General features: G+C 40.1%; 1 protein-coding gene across 2 annotated transcripts; it reads left to right on the top strand.

The window, feature by feature from the left end:
* The first annotated feature begins 2,246 nt into the window (after nucleotides 1–2,246).
* LOC147334445 (alpha-tectorin-like) lies at nucleotides 2,247–20,344 on the top strand. 2 transcript variants are annotated; one of them, XM_086272413.1, is made up of 19 exons: nucleotides 2,247–2,392; nucleotides 2,933–3,008; nucleotides 7,156–7,247; nucleotides 7,536–7,760; nucleotides 8,429–8,503; nucleotides 8,652–8,757; nucleotides 8,888–9,017; nucleotides 9,151–9,400; nucleotides 9,622–9,772; nucleotides 9,900–9,987; nucleotides 10,094–10,156; nucleotides 10,342–10,541; nucleotides 11,598–11,729; nucleotides 11,823–12,010; nucleotides 12,171–12,319; nucleotides 13,726–13,971; nucleotides 14,085–14,247; nucleotides 18,743–18,835; nucleotides 20,187–20,344. In XM_086272413.1, the coding sequence occupies exons 2-18, from the start codon at nucleotides 2,963–2,965 to the stop codon at nucleotides 18,833–18,835; spliced, it is 2,397 nt and encodes a 798-aa protein (XP_086128539.1). In that variant the 5' UTR covers nucleotides 2,247–2,392; nucleotides 2,933–2,962; the 3' UTR covers nucleotides 20,187–20,344. The 2 variants fall into 2 exon arrangements, with proteins under 2 accessions (XP_086128539.1, XP_086128528.1); XM_086272402.1 differs by having other exon boundaries at nucleotides 12,171–12,337.
* The last annotated feature ends 94 nt before the right edge of the window (nucleotides 20,345–20,438 follow it).

Below are 20,438 nucleotides of genomic sequence, written 5' to 3'. Positions count from 1 at the left end.
TGTTATGTTCCCTCCATTCATCCGCTAAAATTTAAAATTTGGGTTAAAACTTTTCAAACTTCAACATGGCATGTGTAAACATACTAGTTTTCTTAAGTAAGCCTAAATTATTTCTGTTTCAGAATCTTATTGTCAAGAACAACAAAATTGTAATCAAACCCGTCCTGAAAAAAATACTTTTTTATTAAGCCACAGCTGTGCAAATGATCTAGTTTAACTTTAAATCCACAAAACTTGTGAAATAAGTTAAAACTGAGGATTATCTTTCAACTTACACAGATAAATTATGTCAAAACCAAAAGAAATCAGTTTAGACTTGAGAAAAAGACTTGCTGAGGCTCAGAAAGCTGGAGCTAAAAATACAACATTAACAAAAATTTTCCAGGTGTCAAGAAGTGGAGTGAGAAGGATCATCGATACATTCAAAGACAGCCAGACAGTACAGAACAAGCCTGGCAGAGACTGGAAGGAATAGATCTCAAAGACTGGACAGAAAACTAGTGAGAGACGTGTCTAAAGACCCCAGAACAACCAACTCCTAGCGAACCTCGTCCCCACAGTGAAACACGGTGAGGATGCTTCATAGTGGAAGGAAACATGAAGAAAGAAAATGTGACAACCCTGAAGGAAAACATCAAGCAGTCAGCAGCAAAACTGTGCTTGGGTCTTCACTTTGTCTTCCAACATAACCGCAAAACAAAACAGACGTGGCTCCTTCAGGAGGCGATGAAAAACCAGCTCACAATGAGCATTACTGACTGGCCTGCACAAAGTCCTGACCTGAAGCCTGCTGAACATCTGTGGAGGGAACTGAAGACCGAGCTCCATAAAAGATGATCGTCAAATCTGGAGGTGCTTGAGAATTTTGCAAAAGAAGAATAGGCTGGGGTTACTCGGTTCAGGCTGTTATCCAACAGAGACCACACACAGCTGACTGTTAGCATCAGTGATGCTAATAATTCTGACCCTGCTAGTTTTGTGTTTTTGCAAAGTAAGAAGTAATGTGAGCATTCAAAATAAAACTAGGATGTTTGAACACGCTGTTTTAAACATTCCTGCTCTGTTTAATGAAATGTTCATTGAGCGACTAATGACCTACAGTGAAGTGATCATATTAGCCAGTGAAAGAGTGACATTATTCCATTTTTACCTATAACAGTTGTGGCCGATCTGTGTTTAATTCTGGGTAACTCACTCTTACTGCTTAATCAGTCTCTCTGTAGCTACTTAGAGTTGTGTTGCTGGCATATGTGACGTGCTTCTGACAAAAATTGATTAGTGTATTAATCTTTTGTTAATCTGTCAGCACAAGGAGTGAACTAAAGGAATTTTTGTTTGATACGATATCTCTGGCCTCAAACGTTCCAGCCTTGGGACTCTCCTCCATCTCTGCCATCTCTGTATCTTGGTGGCCTTGACGACTTTCTTGCCCGTGTGCACTTGTGTTTGCAGCCACGTGGTGATTAGAAAGCTGAGATTACGAACGGGACCGGGACAAGATGTTGGTCACTAGAAAAATCTCAGCAATCAAAATTCATAAGGAATTATTTCTAATTTTATTCCATTTAAGAAGACATAAATGTTATATGCTGAAAGGTTTCAAAAAACACCTGAAGCTCTCGGGGGCTTATTTCAGGTGTCTCTCTGTAAGAGGCTGATTCATCAGTGGGAGGTTCCCATCAGGTAGCTCCTCCAGCCCTCCTCTCTACCCCACTGGTTCCTGGTCCCTAAAAAGGTACCGTCTGAGCAGAAGCAGATGTAGATTAAAGTTGTTGTAATATGATGGCATTAACAGGACTCTAACAGTGTGAATACACAGTCATCCCAAAGATGAGGTGCAGTGAGGGTGACACGAAAACTTTCAGCACAAGGAGTGAACTAAAGGAATTTTTGTTTGATACGATATCTCTGGCCTCAAACGTTCCAGCCTTGGGACTCTCCTCCATCTCTGCCGTCTCTGTATCTTGGTGGCCTTGACGACTTTCTTGCCCGTGTGCACTTGTGTTTGCAGCCACGTGGTGATTAGAAAGCTGAGATTACGAACGGGACCGGGACAAGATGTTGGTCACTAGAAAAATCTCAGCAATCAAAATTCATAAGGAATTATTTCTAATTTTATTCCATTTAAGAAGACATAAATGTTATATGCTGAAAGGTTTCAAAAAACACCTGAAGCTCTCGGGGGCTTATTTCAGGTGTCTCTCTGTAAGAGGCTGATTCATCAGTGGGAGGTTCCCATCAGGTAGCTCCTCCAGCCCTCCTCTCTACCTGGGTGTGGACAGCAGGAAGGATCCAAATAAAGAGAGACGGACGGCTCACAGAGACACCATCACCAGACAGCCTCCTTAGCAGCAGCCTCCACCCTCCTCATCCTCCAACAGAGCTCCAGAAGGTAAGACGAGCTGCACGAGTAGAACAATAAAGAGTCACTGACGGGCATCTCTGTGGCTTTAACAGGATAAATAACAGACAGACGAAGGAGTGGGCAAAACTCGCACACTGACTTTTAGAACTTTTAAATGCCGAGTCCTCCTTTTAAAGGATAAATTTAGGGTTTTCGTTGTTTTTTTTGCTCATGATACGCATTCCTCCAGTCTTTTATTCATATTGTTATGTTTCTCTTCTTTGAAGTTTGGTGTTTAATGAGAAAATAAACTTAGATTCAGAGAGGAAATGTGCCAAGTGTTGGTGCAAGGAGACAAATTTCACTGACAGCTGAAGGAGCATGGAGATGTTTAACTCGCACAGTGATGATTGTTCAGTTAGTCTGTTTCTGTGACATCATCAGAGTCATAATTTCAAACATTCTGCATGCTGGGATTTTCCTAACCTTACAGATGATGTACAGTAATAACTCCAAGTGTTACCATTTGATGTTTGTGCTACTTTCTGTCCAATCACAGACGTCCAACTGTGTTTTTTTTTCTTTCAGGTCTTTGTCAGGCGATTGGTTCCCTCCAACATGCTGTGCCCACTGCTCTTCCTGTCTGCATTCATTGTACTGGCAGGTAAGCATGCACCGCAGCTACTTTAAAAGTATCCTTACTAGGGATGGGTACCGGTGCACCGGTTCTGACATAAACGGTAGTAACCAGACCAAAAAGCAGCGCACATTTCGGTGCTTTATTTCGGTGCTTTTTTTTCCTGAGCTGTGATACACTTTAGATTCTAGCCAATCATTTTACGTTTCCGAGGATAGTAGGCGGGTCCAGGTACGTACGTTCTTTTAGAGCAGAGCTACAGATTAAAAATGTCCAAGGTGAAGCGTTCAAAAGTCTGGCTGTACTTCACAGCAAAATATGCAAACTCAGCAGCAACAAGTGCTTTAAGCTGATACTGTGATACTGTGCAAAGGAGGCAACACCTCGAATCTGATGAAACACCTGGCGACGCATAGCGTTTTTTTAAAAGCCGAGAAATGCGCCGTATTTGATGGCAGCAGCAGCCGAGAGGAGAGTCCTGGCCCCTAGCCCTGCCAGTGTAGCAGAAATGATGAGGATGATGATGCAGCAGCAGCCGTTCTTCTCTGCGTGAGTAGCTTAATGTTGTTCGTGTGTAGTTTACGTTGAGTAGGCTAACCACGTTATTACATTAATGCATGTAAGGTGAACTAGCAAACATCATCATAGCTACATGCGGCTGTCTTCTTGTTTGATGGCAGATACTCCCTTCACCCTGGCCAAAAAGGCTAAAATGACCAAAGAAAAAGTGGGAAACCTCACTCATGTCATTGCCTGGCCCTATTTGGTTCATAACAGACAGAAAGAACATTACCTTAAAAAGGTACAAGAGGTTTTTGGACAAAGTTGGTGTTTTTTCCATTGTTTAAGCACTGCTTCCAGCCAAGAGTGATACCATACATGCCCCATAGCTGCAGAAAAGGCTAACATTGTTGTCTTTTTACAAAAAACAGCTGAACATGAGAGGTTTTTGGACCAATTTTGTGTTCTCCATTCTTTAAGCACCGGTTTGAGCACCGTTTGAGCACCGGCACCGTTTCAAAAGTACCGATTTGGCACCGGTATCGGATAAAACCTAAACGATACCCATCCCTAATCCTTACTAGACTTGAGTATTTGGTGATTAGTATTCAGGAACTGATAATCAGAGACTGAGGAACAAAGACCAAATGACCTGAAGTGAGGAGGGACAGTGAAGGCCATTTGAAGTGCTGATAATCTGACAAACATGGACAGATTTTCCTGGGATCCTTGCTTTCATATCTTTATTTTAGAATAAACAATCATACAAACAAACAAGCATTTTTAAAGAGTTCAAGGGATGTAGATCTCTGTCATCCGCCCATCCATCAATCTGATGGTTCATTAATTACATTCAACACGACTCCCTGAACTCTTTCAAACGCCCTGTCTTGTCTTTTAGTTTCTATGATTTTCTCGTGGAAGGTTTGGCGCGTTTGACAATGCTATGGTCTTTTTTGCATTGAAAACACTGAGCTCTACTAACATTTTGCTCACATTTAACATGTTTGTGTCCTTCAGGGTCCAAACACACTAAATATAGTTTTGGTTCTATGTGGAAGAAATTATTTCCTGTTTTCTGTTCACATTCAATTTAACTCACTCATCTTAAACTTTTCACGTAATAACTGAACATTTCAAGTCCTGTTTTATGTTAATATTGAGTTATTTTCGTGGCATTTTGAACTAATAAGACTCAGACAAATTATAACCCCTAGTCCTGATCCTAAACTTGAGTTACTAAATTGAAATTTAAAGACAATAAACCAAAAGTGTAACTTGCAGATAACTGACAGCATTTTTTTCAGTGGCAGAAACAAGCTTCCATATTTACTGGATGCAGGAAGATAAAACTGTACCATGGGGAAAATATGGATCGCTACATACAAAAATAGCAGTGTGTGTGTGAAGAGAAAGGCACTGTAGAGAAATATATAGTACTAAAAGTTTAAACTTCAAGCACTTCAGTTGTTAAACATTTTTCAGTTTTACTAAGGTCACCAATACAAATATCTGCTCTCTTTTAGAATAATATATTAATGCTTATAAAACAGAAAAGATGTGTTAAGATATCTGCAGCCAGCCAGGAGAAAATCAGCAAATAAAGTTGAGAATCTTTTTTTTTTCTTAACTGATACTCAGAGAAATACAAAAACATTACTTTGAGTTTGATTCCATAAAAAGTGACAAAAACATTAGCGTCCATCGTGCGTGGGAAGAAAACTTCTTTTTACAGCGAAAAAAACCCCCTAAACTTCCAAGCAAGCACCGAGTAGCTACCACATAATGGGAATCTCACAGAGAAACTCGCGGATTCTTCAACTGACCGCGGCACACCTGCACCAGGGCAAGCATCCGCCTACCCTACTCCTGCTTCACAGGTGAAAATAGAGCAAAAGGACCGCTGAGTCTTTGATTTTATTTATTTTCTGCTGTGTTTTACTTGCATCTATTTGAAAGAGTGAGTGTAAACACAAAATAATATTTTATTTTATGTGCTGGAATGTGCAGAAAATAGGTTTAAATGTTAAACTAATTTATTCAAGTCAGAGAATGTTGCATATAATTTAAGTTTTGCTTGATGCAAAAAGTTAAAAGATTAAAACTAATAAAACAAGCTTTAAAAAGAGACTTTTCCATTTGATTACATTTTGTATGATGGATTATGCAGAAAAAGTAGAATTGGGCTGAAAGATCTATCACTTTATCACCTCTTCAGGTTGTAAATCGTGTTTTTAAAAAGTAACTAAGTAACTAAGTAATTAATTACTTTTGAAAATAAGTAATCAGTAAAGTAACGGCATTATTTTTTGGGGAGGTAATCAGTAGTTACTGATTACTTTTTTCAAGTAACTTGACCAACACTGCTCGCCATACAGAGGTCCGAGGGATCTCCCAGAAATGGCCAAGCTCATTTCTGGAGAATAGGTGACTGATCTCTTACCCAGTGCAGGTTAGGTTTGCAGTATTAGTTACCATCATGATATGCCCCAGTCACACTTTCACAGGACAGGAAACCCAGCGTAAATAAGATTGAATCCACACTTTTAAGCTTAAATTTCAAAACTTACATTTAACTACTGATTTTATCTACTGTTCTGTTTTTATCTGTTTTGATTTTATATACTGTTTTGTTTGTTTGTTTGTTTGTTTGTTTTATTAGTTTCAGGTTGGCCATTCTTGTATTTTGCTCGTTTGTGTTGTTGTGTTTGCACATCTCTGTTGCTTGTGGGGCTCGCACACAAGAATTTCACTCGCATGTGCTGTGCCAGTGTGCCTGCACATGTGATGTGACAATAAAAAGTGATTTGATTTGATTTGATTTGTTAATTAGTTAGTTAGTTTATTTGCTTGTTTTAATCAATTTTAAATCATGCTTTTTATTTTTTTTTTGTTTCTAATGTCTCTGTAAAGCACTTTGAATCACCTTGTTGTTGAATTGTGCTATACAAATAAACTTGCCTTGCCTTGCCTTGCCTTGAATCCTGCTTCGTAGTGGACCTCCAGTCTTTGCATTTGGAGTTTTTTCCCTGTCCATATCTGTCTGTTACTGGTTTTTCAGCTTCACCCTGATTATCTGTGAGTCCCTGTCATGTATTTCATACATTTTGTTTTACTTTGTTTTAGCCTCACTGGCACTCTGAATGTTATCAACTCAACATATTCAGATCAAAACAGCTCTCATTCTCTTTTCCAAACACTGCATAGCTGATCTATACGATGCAATATCTGAAGTTACAACATAGTAACCTTTCTGTACTTTAGTGTTTAGGCCTGTCGTGAGAGTACATGTTAATGTACTACCGTAACATAGATAAGACTTCATAAGTCCCCATATATCCATCAACCCTATTTCTTTAGCAAAATAATTTGAATAGTTGTTTTACACCAGCTATGAGACTGATCATGACCTATCCGGCTGTCCATCGCTGCATCGAGTATGCTCTGCTATTACAAATGAGAGTGTAAAGTGAGTAAGTAATAAAAAAGTTAAGTCTACTATACCCATCCATATAAGTTCCCCAAGTTTAACTTGTAATCTACCCTCCTTTTCCAAGATTTTGGCAACTTGTACGAATACTTTGTTTCTACAAATGCGTGAATGTGAACCTTTGTTTGTCCTAACAGCTAACAGGCTGCAGCTCACACCTCTCACGTGTGTCTGTGTCTTCAGGTGCTCAGCAACAGTCAGTCACTCAGCCTTCAGTGGTGGACATCAGCTCATGTCCCATCACATATTATGGACAGAAGTACGAGAAGCTCTATGTGAGTAGGATGAAGCCTGATGTTTTAGCAGAGCTTTATGTGTTGTTGCTGTTTAATCTCCACCTGTAGCAGAGATGATGTTTGCAGACTGAGTGAAGAGTTCAGAGATCAGCGTCTTATTAATGTCCTCTGCAGTGATGCTGAGTATGTAACCATCACCTGATGCAGCTTCCTGAAGAAGAGCGAGAGCTCTGACTGAAACCTGAGCACCAACAGTTCAGCTGTACATGACAGAAAAACCCACAAAATATTTTGCTATTTGATTTGTTGTGTCTCTGATTTTTACAGGTGACCTTCACAAGACGAGACATTGTGATGTGTTTTGACAAGTTTTACGACCCTAGGAATGAAGGCGACTGCATCGTGGGGAGCTCACCTGACAAAAGGAGAGCAGCTTTTAATATAGTTCAAGCAGAGTCTGTTCTTGAACGTTGGGTTAAAAATAAAACACAAACAATTCAGAACAGTTTGAGATGCAGTGTGCAAATAACCATGCAGATCAGCAGTTCAAAGGTGAGTCCTGCTCTGCATCACAAAGCCTGAAGGGTGTGCCTAAAATGAATAGTTTCAATCAACACTGAAAACAAACATAAAATGAAAAATGTTTTTTTTATTTTTTAAAGGGACATTGTAGACTAATTAACATGAGTATGTCAGATGCAGCCGTACAGGCTAGTTTTCACCTGAAGGGTGAAGGAAAACCAAAGATGCAAAGGCATCTAAGCGTAGACAGGAGACAGGACCAACGCATGTGAATGGTAAAAGTAATGCATAATCATAACCAAACAAACTAAACATCAAAAGCAACTATTAAAGATTGAAAACAGAAGCACTTTAAGACAATACAGACCATGAAAACAGAGACTTGCATGGATATCACTTCAGTATATGACAACATGTTGGATTATGATCGTGTTTGTTTAAAAATCACTTTTTCTGCTATTTTTGTTGCTAGCAGAAGGATTGGTCTGATGATTGGTTATATAATCACCTGATTTAAAAACATGTGTGATGACTGTAGTTTTTATAGCATATGGAAACACTCCATTATGAAATTCAAAATGTTTTAGCAATGCAGCTCAACAGGCCCAATGTTAATGTTGTGAACCTGAGCTTTTCTAAACACTTTCAGATGAAACTTCTTCACAGTGACTGAATCTTTCCTGTTAACCTGTTTACAGATTAGCTTACACCTATTCAACTTTGGGACAGAAGCAGCTCTGAGTTTGGAAGCACATGGCACTGGTTTAGTGGCGGTGAGTCTGTGTGTATATGAACAATAACACTTTGACGTAATATGTTAAATACTTTATATTTAATGCCAACATTTGTGTCTGTTTTCAGCTTGATGTCAGTTCTTTCTGTTCTGTGATTATAACATTAGCTGTGTTTGTTTCTGTTTAGTTCTATACTCAGGTCAGTGATGTCGTAATCAACAAAGTAGAGGTTAATAACGTTCTTAACAACAATCACAATGATACCATAGATATCAGTGGATGCAGACACTCAGGTTAGTGAAGCTTAAACTCCTACCGTGACTTTGGGATTATGTAATTCTGAAAGATTTGATTGTTACTGTTTTATTTGCACTTACAGTTGGAAAACTGTTGAACTAAAGTGAAGCCTCTATCTCTTCCCAGATACTGTGTATAAACCTGGTACTGTGGTCAACTCTGACCCACAAATCTGCTCCAGTGTCACCTGTTCTGAGACTGCAACCCTCCAGACCTCTGGTTGTGGTCCATTGGAGCATTGTCAAGGCAACGGCATGTAAATATTTTCTCTTCATATTTTGTTACTAAAAGGTTCTACAGTGAAATAACTTAAGAAATAGAGGGTCCCCTGGGGTAACCTTCTTTGGCAGCAACTCATGGTGATGTTTGTGGTTGGTTGCCTTTGTTAGCTGTGTGTTGGACACCATGTTAGACTCCACCTGCACTGTGACCGGCCCCACTGTCATCGACGTCCACGGCCATATGAACTCCATCCAGGATCGCTGTGCATACTCTCTGTTCTCGACTCCGTCACTCCCAGACTTCCTTGTTCTGGGGAACTTCAGGGACAGACGTCGTAAAGATGTGAGCTTTTTGGACAGTGTGACGCTGCGTGTGGACGGGCATGACATTCACCTGGAACAAGGTGGGAGAGTTCAGGTAAGCGACCTACAGCCACAGTTCATGTGTCAGAGTGGAGTCTGATCCAAAGTCCTCCCTCATCCTCTGCTGTGTCTCCTCTCATCGTTCTTCTCAGGGCTGTTAGAAGCAGTTCTTTCAGAGCTGCTGAACTCAGTGGTTGTTGCTGTGAAATCAGCCTGTTTGTGTGTTTGACATGTTTCACTCAGTGTTTCCACCACTTTGTCTCTGCTGTGATGCAGCTGGACGACTCCACACTGACCCTCAGCAGCTCACCTCAGTTGGTTCATGGTGTGCAGCTCTCTAAGGACCAAACTGGAGTCACTGCCGAACTCACCAACCTCAACATCTCTGTCTTCTTTGATGGCAACACCGCACAGATCCTCTTAGAAGGTACAGAAAATAAAGTTTAACTCATGTAATGTAAACTGTAAACTGTGCTGTTATTTATTGAGCTGCTGTGTTCCTCCAGTTTGAATATTGATGCTGATCTGACTCATTCTGTCCTGATCCTGTGCAGGACCTGCTGGTTCATCTGTGGAGGGTCTGTGTGGAAACTCCAGCAGCTCTCTGAGTGACCTGAGACTCTCTGAGTACAGCTCCACCAGGTAAGACCTCATCACAAGCTCAGAGTCCCTCTGACTGCTGCTGCTGATGTTGCAGATATTCTGTTTGTATGAATGAGCCTGAACTTTGTTGTTTGTCGCCCCCTAGCTGTGAGATGCAGTACAGTGAGACTGCTGACAGCACGATCGACTGCACCAGTGTGACTGAACGGTGAGCAGACTGATCCACAAGGCAGGATCTGTTTACCCTTTGACGTAATAAAAAACGTGTGTTGATCTGTCTTGTAAATTACATGGTACATCACATGTGACTGTAGCATAGATGGAAGATAAACACAACTGATTACAGATTATTATTTTATTGTCTTCAATTTTGTTTCTCTATCTGTGGTACAGCTGTAATCTCCTGAAGGAGGCGCCCTTCTCCTCCTGTAACACTGACATCGACCCAGAGCCCTACATAACCGCCTGCACCGACACTTTGTGTAAATATCCTGCAGTGGACGGACTCAACTGTCAGTTCCTGAAGGCCTACGCCAGAGCCTGCAGTCAACACAACCACGCTCTGGATGGCTGGACATCAAAGACCGGCTGCTGTAAGATGTTAATAAGACCTTAATAAGACGTCAGATTGTCACTGATTTCTAGAATCGATTCAATTCTGATTCGATTTGAATTGAATCGGGGAAATTTGGCCTCAGACAGTCAGAAATATTATAATTCAGATCATGCATCGGTACATTTCTATATTTTTATATCTATAAAAAGAAAGCTGACACTTGCGAGACTTTATCAAATATTGAAGATACTTATTATCTAGACGGAGGAATAATCACACGTGGGGCATCGGCTTTTATCGGAACATTCACACCAAAAGGTGACTTTGTTTATTGAACTCTCGCGTATACTCCGCAGCATAACAGGAAGCATCCTTTCAAAATAAAATCACAACAGATGACAATGAGGGCATACCTATTAACTAGCTCAACAAAACTGTTCTTGAAGTAGACTGAGAGAGAGAGAGAGAGAGAGAGAGAGAGAGAGAGAGAGAGAGAGCTGTGCATGAAGTGTGATTGTATCGTGGTGGAAGCAAAACAGCAAAAGTAAGAGGGAATTCACGTCGATGTTTATCAAATGTGAAGCGTAGTTTGCTGCTTCTTTTGCTGCTGGTTCAGTGAATTTTGGTTGGAGAGAGAAACCTGCAGCTTCGGAATCTAGCGCAAAAAAGCGTGGACCCGCCGAAACATCAGAATCAGCGAGCTGTCGGCTTTCAGCCCCAGTCCGTGCCGTCGGGTGAGAAAGGCAACATCTCACTGATCCTGATCCGCGGGTCCGCGCTTTGTGTTTACGTCTTTGTGCAGAATCCGTGTACCTGCTCTCATTTACTGTTTTAGCTGTTTGGTGGTTGTTGAAATTTTGTGAGGTTTAACCTGAGATTCTGGCTTTTTGGGCAAAATAAATTTAGATTAAAAAATCGATTCAGGATTTTAATGAATCGATATCACGTTATCCAAGCTAGAATCGATTTTAATCGATAAATCACTAATCAAAACCCACCCCTATTAATAAGCTCTCCTTTGTTAAAGAACTGAACTGTGGATTTTTAGAGCTCCCATGTTTTCAGGATAATAGATGAGTGTGTTCCTCTGTAGCCTCTGAGGCCTTCTGTCAGGACAGGACCTGCAGCGATCACGAGTTCTGTGGTGAGAAGACGGTCAGTGGTGACACTCGCTGCTTTTGTCGGGCCATTTTTGCCTCCAAGTACCAAGCAAACAACTCTTTGGGTACGACAGCTGTGACATCACCATGACAACAGGGCTGAATAATGTAGGAAAGCTTCTAACCGTGATTTTTCTGACTGATATTGTGACGTTCAGGTGATGCAACGGTCTGCAAGGAGAACTCTGCTTCACTAACTCTGGTCGGTTGTCTCCTGGAGGACAAAGACATCAATTACTCTGCTTTACAGCTCAACGACCCGACCTGCAGGGGTCGGGTGGACAAGCTCACCCACATGGTGACCTTCAGCTTCAACAGCAGCAAGAGATGTGGGACGGTGGTCACGGTGGGTTTCATCTCCTGCTGTTTAAGCTTTGATCTCTGTGAATTCTAAAATTTTTGGTCATCTGAAGTTTATACCAGTCAGTCAACATCTTAAACAGTATCAGATGTTAAAGATGAAACAATGAAGAACTTGCTTAGTATCTGATTATGTGACCCTGCAGACCAACAACAGCTACATCATCTATAAGAACACCATCAGGAGCCAGAATTACTCTGACGTCATCACTCGCAAAGACCAAGTCCAGATCGACTTCTCCTGTGTTTACAGTCAGCCGAACATCAACACTGCAACCTTCAGAATCAGAGACTGGTTTGTAGTGGCTGCTAGGTATTGTTTGAATATTTGTTAAAATGTGGGCATTGCTAACAGTGCAAGTATTTTAAGATGTTGGGATTAGGGCTGCTCGATTATGGCAAAAATGATAATCACGATTATTTTCACTGAAATTGAGATCTCGATTATTTGACGATATTTATTTAACCCTTACGACCTACTATAGAACCAAGTCCGCCAGAGCTTATATTATTTTTTTACATGTTGTAGTGCCATTTGTGGGAGCATTTCAAGTTGCTATACAACTATTATAGCCCATATTTTAATAATATGTATGCATTAAGTCCATAGTAACTACATTAATTGCAAAAAAGTGCAATAAACTACAAAAAAAATTGAAAATCATTTTTGTTTTTTTTACATATATTTCTACTTGGAGAAATTTAAGAGGTTTATCCCTCAAAACTTTAAATACAAAAAAGTTGCAAAAAATAGTTTACAACAACAGGAAATTTATTTTGAGTGTCTTCATAGTTTTATTTTGGAGATACACCAATTTTTATATACTGCAGGAAAAACGAAAAAACAATCCTAGCATGTGCATCAAAATAAACTATTTCCAGCAGTGCAATTCGAGTTCTAAGCATCCCAGAAACTATTCAGAAAAGTCAAACATGACCAGTATAGGCTTTTAAGCCCTACAAGTAAAAAACTACATTTTCCGCGAAAATGACGTCATTTCCGGTTTCGGGCAGGAAATGGCGGACATGCGATAGTTCCCGCTGACGTCTGTTTCACTGTGGGAAGTGTTACGAACAGCTGATCGGATCGGCAAAGCGTGTTTCTGGAATATTATGTTTTTGTTCCTGCAAGCGCTTTTTATGCAATTTTTGCAAAGCTTTATGTGGAAGGAAACCGTGACCGAGGACAAGCTGATGGAATAAGATGTAAGTACAACTCCTCTGGTTTCATATGCAAAAAAAACTTATTGCGCTAGCTTACACGGCTCAGGGTTCTTCAGGGATTTAAAAATAGTTACACAAAACGGAGCGTGCTGCTCTGACCGGATTTAAAGGGTTAACAATGACTTTAAAAAATAATATAAAATAGTGTGCAACACCACTGAAGTTTTTTTTAACCTCTCTTTTCAACCAACGGCAGTCACTCTCCTCTCCAAATAACTTCTGCTTAGCTTTCCGAGCTTCCCTCGGGTCCTCTTAATCAGCGGTCTCCACCCTTTTTTGCGCCACGGACCGGTTTATGCCCGACAATATTTTCACGGACCGGCCTTTAAGGGTAAATGAGGGAGGGGCTAATAATCGGCTCAGTCATTTTTAATGATCGTTGAAAGCCCAGATCGTAATCGTGATTAAAATTCGATTAATTGAGCAGCCCTAGTTGGGATTGTTGTTAACAACAGTGTAAATGTGTGCATTCTGCAGGTCCGTTGCACAGTGCATCACATCTGGAGCTTGGAATTACACTCTGACTATCAAGGCCTACACTGATGCCGGCCGCACACAACTTGTGGAGTGGAACAGTGAATTGCAGTTGAACGAGAAAATCTGGATGGTGTTGAAGACCGATGGCTTGGATGGAAGCATGGTCAGTGTGGTGACCGACTCCTGCTGGGCAACTGACAAGGCATCACCCACCAGCAGTCCAAGACATGATCTGATCATTAACGGGTGAGAGAAACTCAGAGGTGGTGGTTGCTCGCTGCTGCTCAGAGATTAATTCAACTCCTTTTGATCACTCTCATGGACTCCTGAACAAAGTTTATTTTCCTGCTTATGATCAGCTGTGCAAACCCTGCTGACCCGACGGTGCAGGTGGAGGAAAACGGACTGGCAACCTCCACTTACTTCTCCTTCAACATGTTCCGGTTCACTGGGGGCTCTAGTGACATCTTCCTTCACTGCCAACTCCACCTGTGTCCCAAACAGGGGAACAACTGCATCCCGGTACGCAAATGTTCATAGAAAGATATACCAAATCTGGCCATCTTTTCTGATTTCATGAGACATTGCTCTGCACATAGACATTTCTCTTCAGTGTGCAAATGTTCAAGCACTGAAGCGCATTATTTACTGTTCCTTATCCATAGTGTCTTTTGCTATTGATGTCCAAATAGCTTCTAGATGTCCACAGAGAATTGGTTTGCATAAAATGAGCTGTCTTTGAATACATTAAATCTCAAATCTGCTCAACAGAACTGAAGTCTGACCTTTCGCTTCGCCATTTCATCAGGTCCAGAACTTCACATTCTTTTTTCTTGGTCAAATAGTGTCTGCACAGCTTTGACTTATGATTGGGGTCAATGTCTTGTTGGTATATGAACTAGAGCTGGGCGATATGAGATTTTTTCATATCACGATTAGAGATGGACCGATCCGATATTACGTATCGGTATCGGTCCGATACTGACCAAAATTACTGGATCGGATATCGGAGAAAAATAAAAAATGTAATCCGATCCATTAAATATCACGAAAGCACCTCACAAAACGTGCAACACGCCGTAACTCACCTCAGAACGTTAGCACGTCGGAGCAGTATGCATCACGTGATAGAGCGGCTGTGGCATGCGGGACCTGTCGGTGGTCTGGATAGCATTTGGAGCTTCGCTAGCAACCCGGCATTTCATCTCCGACAAAGTTATCCCGAGAGAAGTAAAGCAAGTGTGTAAGTCCATCTCTGAATGTTTGTAAAGCATTCCTGCGTTAAGCTTAACAAACGACTGCCTCTTCTTGCTGCTACTTCAATCATGAAACTGCTTAACGATCAGCTGATCGGCTTTTCTGTCGCGAGTCCGTGTCTCTAGTTTGCTTTTGGCCCACTTTGCACCAGAAAGAGGAAACCAGCGGCTGAACAACAGCAGCACGTTTAAGCTTGATCAGCTGTTGTTAGAATGTATTTAATATTACTTTCTACTCCAGGATCTTTTTCTACGTAGCTGACGGCTGGTAACTGTGCAGGGGCGGATCTAGCAAAGTTTAGCCAGGGGGGCCGATAGGGCATTAACAGGGAAAAGGGGGCACAAAGACATACTTTTCTTTCTTATTCTCATTTAAAATGTCTAGCTTTTAATAAATAATTATCTGACACCCAAAGTTTTAATTTGATGCAAAATGAATAGAAGTCCATTATTGTATATAGTAACTATTAAGTCTAATATATATACCCTAGTAAGCTATAGTACTTTTTCCTTTGGGAAGGTACCATCTGTGCAGTCTGCAATTCTGTTGAAGAAAGATGTTGAATCTATTTAATATTTCTTGAAAAATAATTGATTTCTGTGCATTTTTTTTCACACTGCATCAAATTAAGGTTGATTACGTCGATTAAGCATCATGAGGTGGAGCGTGGGGGGTGGTTCCCTATTTTTTATTTATTTATTTTTGTTGTTGCTGGGAGTTGGAACCCTATTAGTTAGGTTGCTTAATATTTATGCTAAGTACTCTTTAAAATACCAGAATAGCGAGGATGGTGTAGGTTTAAGTTTATTAGATTGATCAGTATTGCTGAACTATGAAATATTTTTTTTTGCATACAGGTATAACAGAATAGCTTTAGTGTAGTTGTTGTTTTAAACTTGAGTATGAACTTATACAAAATGCAGCAAGATATTTAAAAACAGTTTTGTTGATTAAAAAACACTATATCGGATTCATATCGGTATCGGCAGATATCCAAATTTATGATATCGGTATCGGACATAAAAAAGTGGTATCGTGCCATCTCTAATCACGATATGTTTTTTTCATTTCAGGCGATAACGCTATCTATCACGATATAAGCCAAATAACTATTTGTAAGATTTAAATGTGCCGTTGCTCACAAGTAAAATGTGAAATAATCAGCAGCTTGTTTTTATTTAAATATTTATTTCCCATAATAAGTTCAACAGGGTAGATGTACTTAAGGAACATGAGACTTTTTCAGATAAATAAAGGCAAATATTGCAAACTACACAAAAGGCAGCCGCTAAAGCGTTTAAGTTTCAAAATAGAACAAACAAAACAGACTAAATTGTCAATTCCACTTAGAAACAAAATGTTAATTCTAAAAATAAATCTTAGTTTGTTTTACAGAAGAACAGACAAAACTGACTAACTTTTGTCAATATCAAATAAACTGAGAACTAAAAGGAAATTCTCAATCTCTCCTTGTTGTATAGCTGAGCTTTTCAAACAGTTTTAACAGTTACTTTAGTCTGACAAAAGCCGAATGACGAATTAGCGCTTCCAGTCAGAGACTGAGGCTACATCCACACGTACACGGGTATTTTTGAAAACGGAGATTTTCCGTTTTCGTTTTAAAAAATAATCCCGTCCACACATAAAGGGAGAAATGAAGGAAAACGCTGCTATGAACATGCCAAAGCAGCAGGTGGTGCTAGATTCCTAACCGTGCAGAAATGTTGGCCAATCAGAAGTCTAGAAGCCTCGGTGGGAAAAAGTAAACAAAGCTGGGGCATAGAAGCAGACCCGAGTCGTATGTGTGGACGGACAGTAACTGTGTATATGTAAGCATTTAAACACTGCAGAGTAGAATTAACAGTAACAGTATTGTAGAAATTCATTTCACTGAAACAATAACGTGGCGCACAGTGTGACGCATGCACCAGTTTATTGTATTTCCAGACTTGCTTTCGGCACAATTTACAGTGCATGCTACTCTGTTTTTTGTCAGACTTGAAATAGCCGAAATACCTTCACCCTACGGAACTTCTTTGGCTCTTCCGTTCGACAATCTCTCCGGCATTGGAACCATCATCTGTTTTCTCTTCGGTCACGCTCGGTTGATTTTTCTAGTCGGCACACTCATTTCCTCCATTACGCGCTGGCTCCATTACCCGCTGGCTGCTTCCCAAACAAACACACGTGCGGCTTGGCACTTGTGCTGTACGTAACAAGTCACGCGACGTGACGCTGCGGCTGTGATTGGTTCGGCTCTGCGCTACTTAATTTGGATTGGCTGACCTTTATTTTTTTTTTTTTGTATTTATTTTTTTTTAAGAGGACAAGAGCGGCGAGGTCTATCGCGATAGCTTAATTTCTCTATCGAGTAAAAGTTATATCGCGATACATATCGTTATCGTTCTATCGCCCAGCTCTAATATGAACCCACGACTAATCAGCTCCGGTCCAGAAGAGACTCCATAATGCACTAAAATGTTGTGGTAGACTTTCTTGTCCATGACACCATAGATTTTTTTCCTAATTTGCCCGAGCTGTTAGATATGGGTGCAGTGCATCAAGCATTAACCCTTTAAAGGCGGTCGGAGCAGCAACGCTCCGTTTTGCGTAACTATTCTTAAATCCCTGTAGAACCGGAACCATGTAAGCTAGCACAATAATTTTGTTTCGCATATGAAACCGGAGGGGTTGTACTTACATCTTATGCCATCAGCTTGTGCTAGGTCACGGTTTCCTTCCACATATAGCTTTGCAAAAATTGCATAAAAAGTGCTTGCAGGAACAAAAATGTAATATTCCAGAAACACACTTTGCCAATCCGATCAGCTGTTCGTAACACTTCCTACATTGAAATAGACGTCAGCGCGAACAATCGCATGTCCGCCATTACCTGCCCGAAACCGGAAGTGACGTCATTTTCGCGGAAAATGTAGTTTTTTACTTGTAGGCCTTAAAAGCCTATACTGGTGTTTTTAAAAGTCATGTTTGACTTTATGCTTTTCTGAATAGTTTCTGTGATGCTTAGAACTCAAATTGCGCTGCTTTAAATAGTTTATTTTGATGCACATGCTGTTTTCTTTGCAAATTTGCATTATAGGATTGTTTTTCAATTTTTCTGCAGTATATAAAAATTGGTGTATCTCAAAAATAAAACTATGAAGACACTCAAATTAAATTTCCTGTGGTTGTAAACTATTTTTGCAACTTTTTTGTATTTAAAGTTTTGAGGGATAAACCTCTTAAATTTCTCCAAGTAGAAATATATGTAAAAAAACAAAACAAAAACGATGTTCAATTTTTCTGTAGTTTATTGCACTTTTTTGCAATTTATGTGGTTAATATGGATTTAATGCATAAATATTATTAAAATTTGGGCTATAACAGTTGTATTGATGTATAGCAACTTGAAATGCTCCCAAAAATGGCACTACAGCATGTAAAAATATAAAGTAAGCTTTGGCGGCCTTGGTTCTATGATAGGTCTTAAAGGGTTAAAAGGTTCTTCAGCTTTTGAAAATGCTGTTTCTGATGCTGTTCATTGTTATCACCGGAATTCATCATTTTTAAAAGATGAATCGACCCATATATAATAGATGCTGATCGACTTTCAGAGACTACTATCATCAGATTCAATAAAAATGTTATAATTGGAGGGTTTTGACACAAAAGATGAAATGTTTGCTGTCAGTGGCTTCAGTCCTAAATGAATGGATCACTCTTGGTTTTGTAAAGCCTGGACTTTGTCTTTAACTTCCAGACGTGTAACACACCTGCTCGGGTACGCAGATCTGCCAGTTTGACATATGAACCTGAAGCTCCAGCCTTCATCAGCGTGTCCTGGACTTATTAGGTAAGGTACAATCGGCTTTTGTGATTTACCATCATATATGTTATGTGGTGATTGCTGAAGAGAACAGTGAAGTTTAAGTAAGAAATTCAGAAAGAGGAAAAATGCCTGAGGAAACCTCACTGGTGGAGGTGGAAAGAGACATTACAGATATGTTAGCAATTTTTACTGGAGTTAAGTTTTCTGCCCACCTAAACTGATGGGTTTGTATTTCCAACTTTGCCTGATAAGCTGTTGAGTGAATAAAATGTCCTAGTTTATACAGTGGTTCAAAAAGGTGTTTCCCCCCTTCCTGATTTGCTATTTCCTTTGTAGATTTGTCACACTTAAATGTTTCAGATCATCAAAAGAATTTAAATTTAAAATTTTAAGAGGAAAAAACCTACATGGCCCTGTGTGAAAAAGTGATCGCTCCCTTAAACCTTATAACTGGTCGGGCCAAACTTAGCAACAACAGCTGAAACGAAGCGTTTACCATAAATGGCAGTCTGTCTTGTACAGTGCTGTGAATGAATTTCGGCCCGCTCATTTTTGCAGAATTGTTGTAATTTAGCCACATTGGAGGATTTTCAAGCCTAAACCACCTTTTTGAGGTCATGCTACAGCATCTCAATCAGATTCAGGTCAGGAATTTGACTTTGGCCACTCCAAAGTTTTCATTTTGTTTTTCTTAAGCCATTGAGGTGGACTTGCTGTTGTGCTTTGGATGATTGTCCTCCTGCAGAACCCAAGTGAGAATATACGGCCATCTGTTCGTGATCTCAGCTTGAGGTCAAGAATCGTTCTTTTGTGACCTCCTGGATGAGTTGCTGATGCACTCTTGCAGTAATTTTGGTAGGCTGGCCTGTGAAAGTTCATCACTGTTCGAGGTTTTGTCCATATGTGGATAATGGCTCTCACCGTGGTTCACTGAAGTCCCAAAACCTTACAAATGGCCTTCTAACCCTTTCCAGACTGAGAGATGTCACCTACTTTGTTTATCAGCCGTTTCTTTGGATCGTGGTATGTTGTTTTGCTTTTTGAGATCTCTTAGCTTGCTTCAGTTTGTTAGAAAATTTCTATTTAATTACAAATACTTTTTCATACAGGGCCATGTTATCTTTGTCTAATATTTAAATTTGTTTGATGATCTGAAACACTTAAGAGTGACAAATACACAAAAAATAGGAAATTAGGAAGGGGGCAAACACTTTTTCACACCACTGTACGTCACCTGACAGTCCAGCATCAGGGCAGAGGTCATCCTCAAACACAGATGATTCCAACAGAAGAACTGGGATATGATTTGTGAAAAGGAGCCAAGGTCTGTGACAGAAAGAACAGCAGTCACAGTTTACTCTGGTTGTCTTCTCAGGTGGTTTCCACGGTGACTTTGATGGACTGACTGACCAACCGAGTGCTGACCTAATGTGACAGTGTTCGCAGAGACAAGAGACATGCTGCTTTTATCCATCTCCTTTATACTTGTACTATTTCTGCTAAAGGATGGAAAAATAAAGCGTGTGGTAACCAGTCTGTGTTTTTCCAGAATTTCATTACTTCTACTTTTTGGCTCTGAAACTGTTCAGCTTGAACTCCAGTCTTTTCAGCTTTAATGAATATTTCC

This window comes from Aulonocara sp. 'chitande type north' Nkhata Bay, linkage group LG3 (assembly GCF_057382095.1).
Source record: "Aulonocara sp. 'chitande type north' Nkhata Bay isolate Kocher_YH1m ecotype deep benthic linkage group LG3, A_spYH_male_GT1.1, whole genome shotgun sequence".
In the NCBI taxonomy this organism is placed as follows: Eukaryota; Metazoa; Chordata; class Actinopteri; order Cichliformes; family Cichlidae; genus Aulonocara; species Aulonocara sp. 'chitande type north' Nkhata Bay.
The sequence above is the reverse complement of the archived record's forward strand: the minus strand, read 5'-3'. Positions and strand labels throughout refer to the sequence as shown.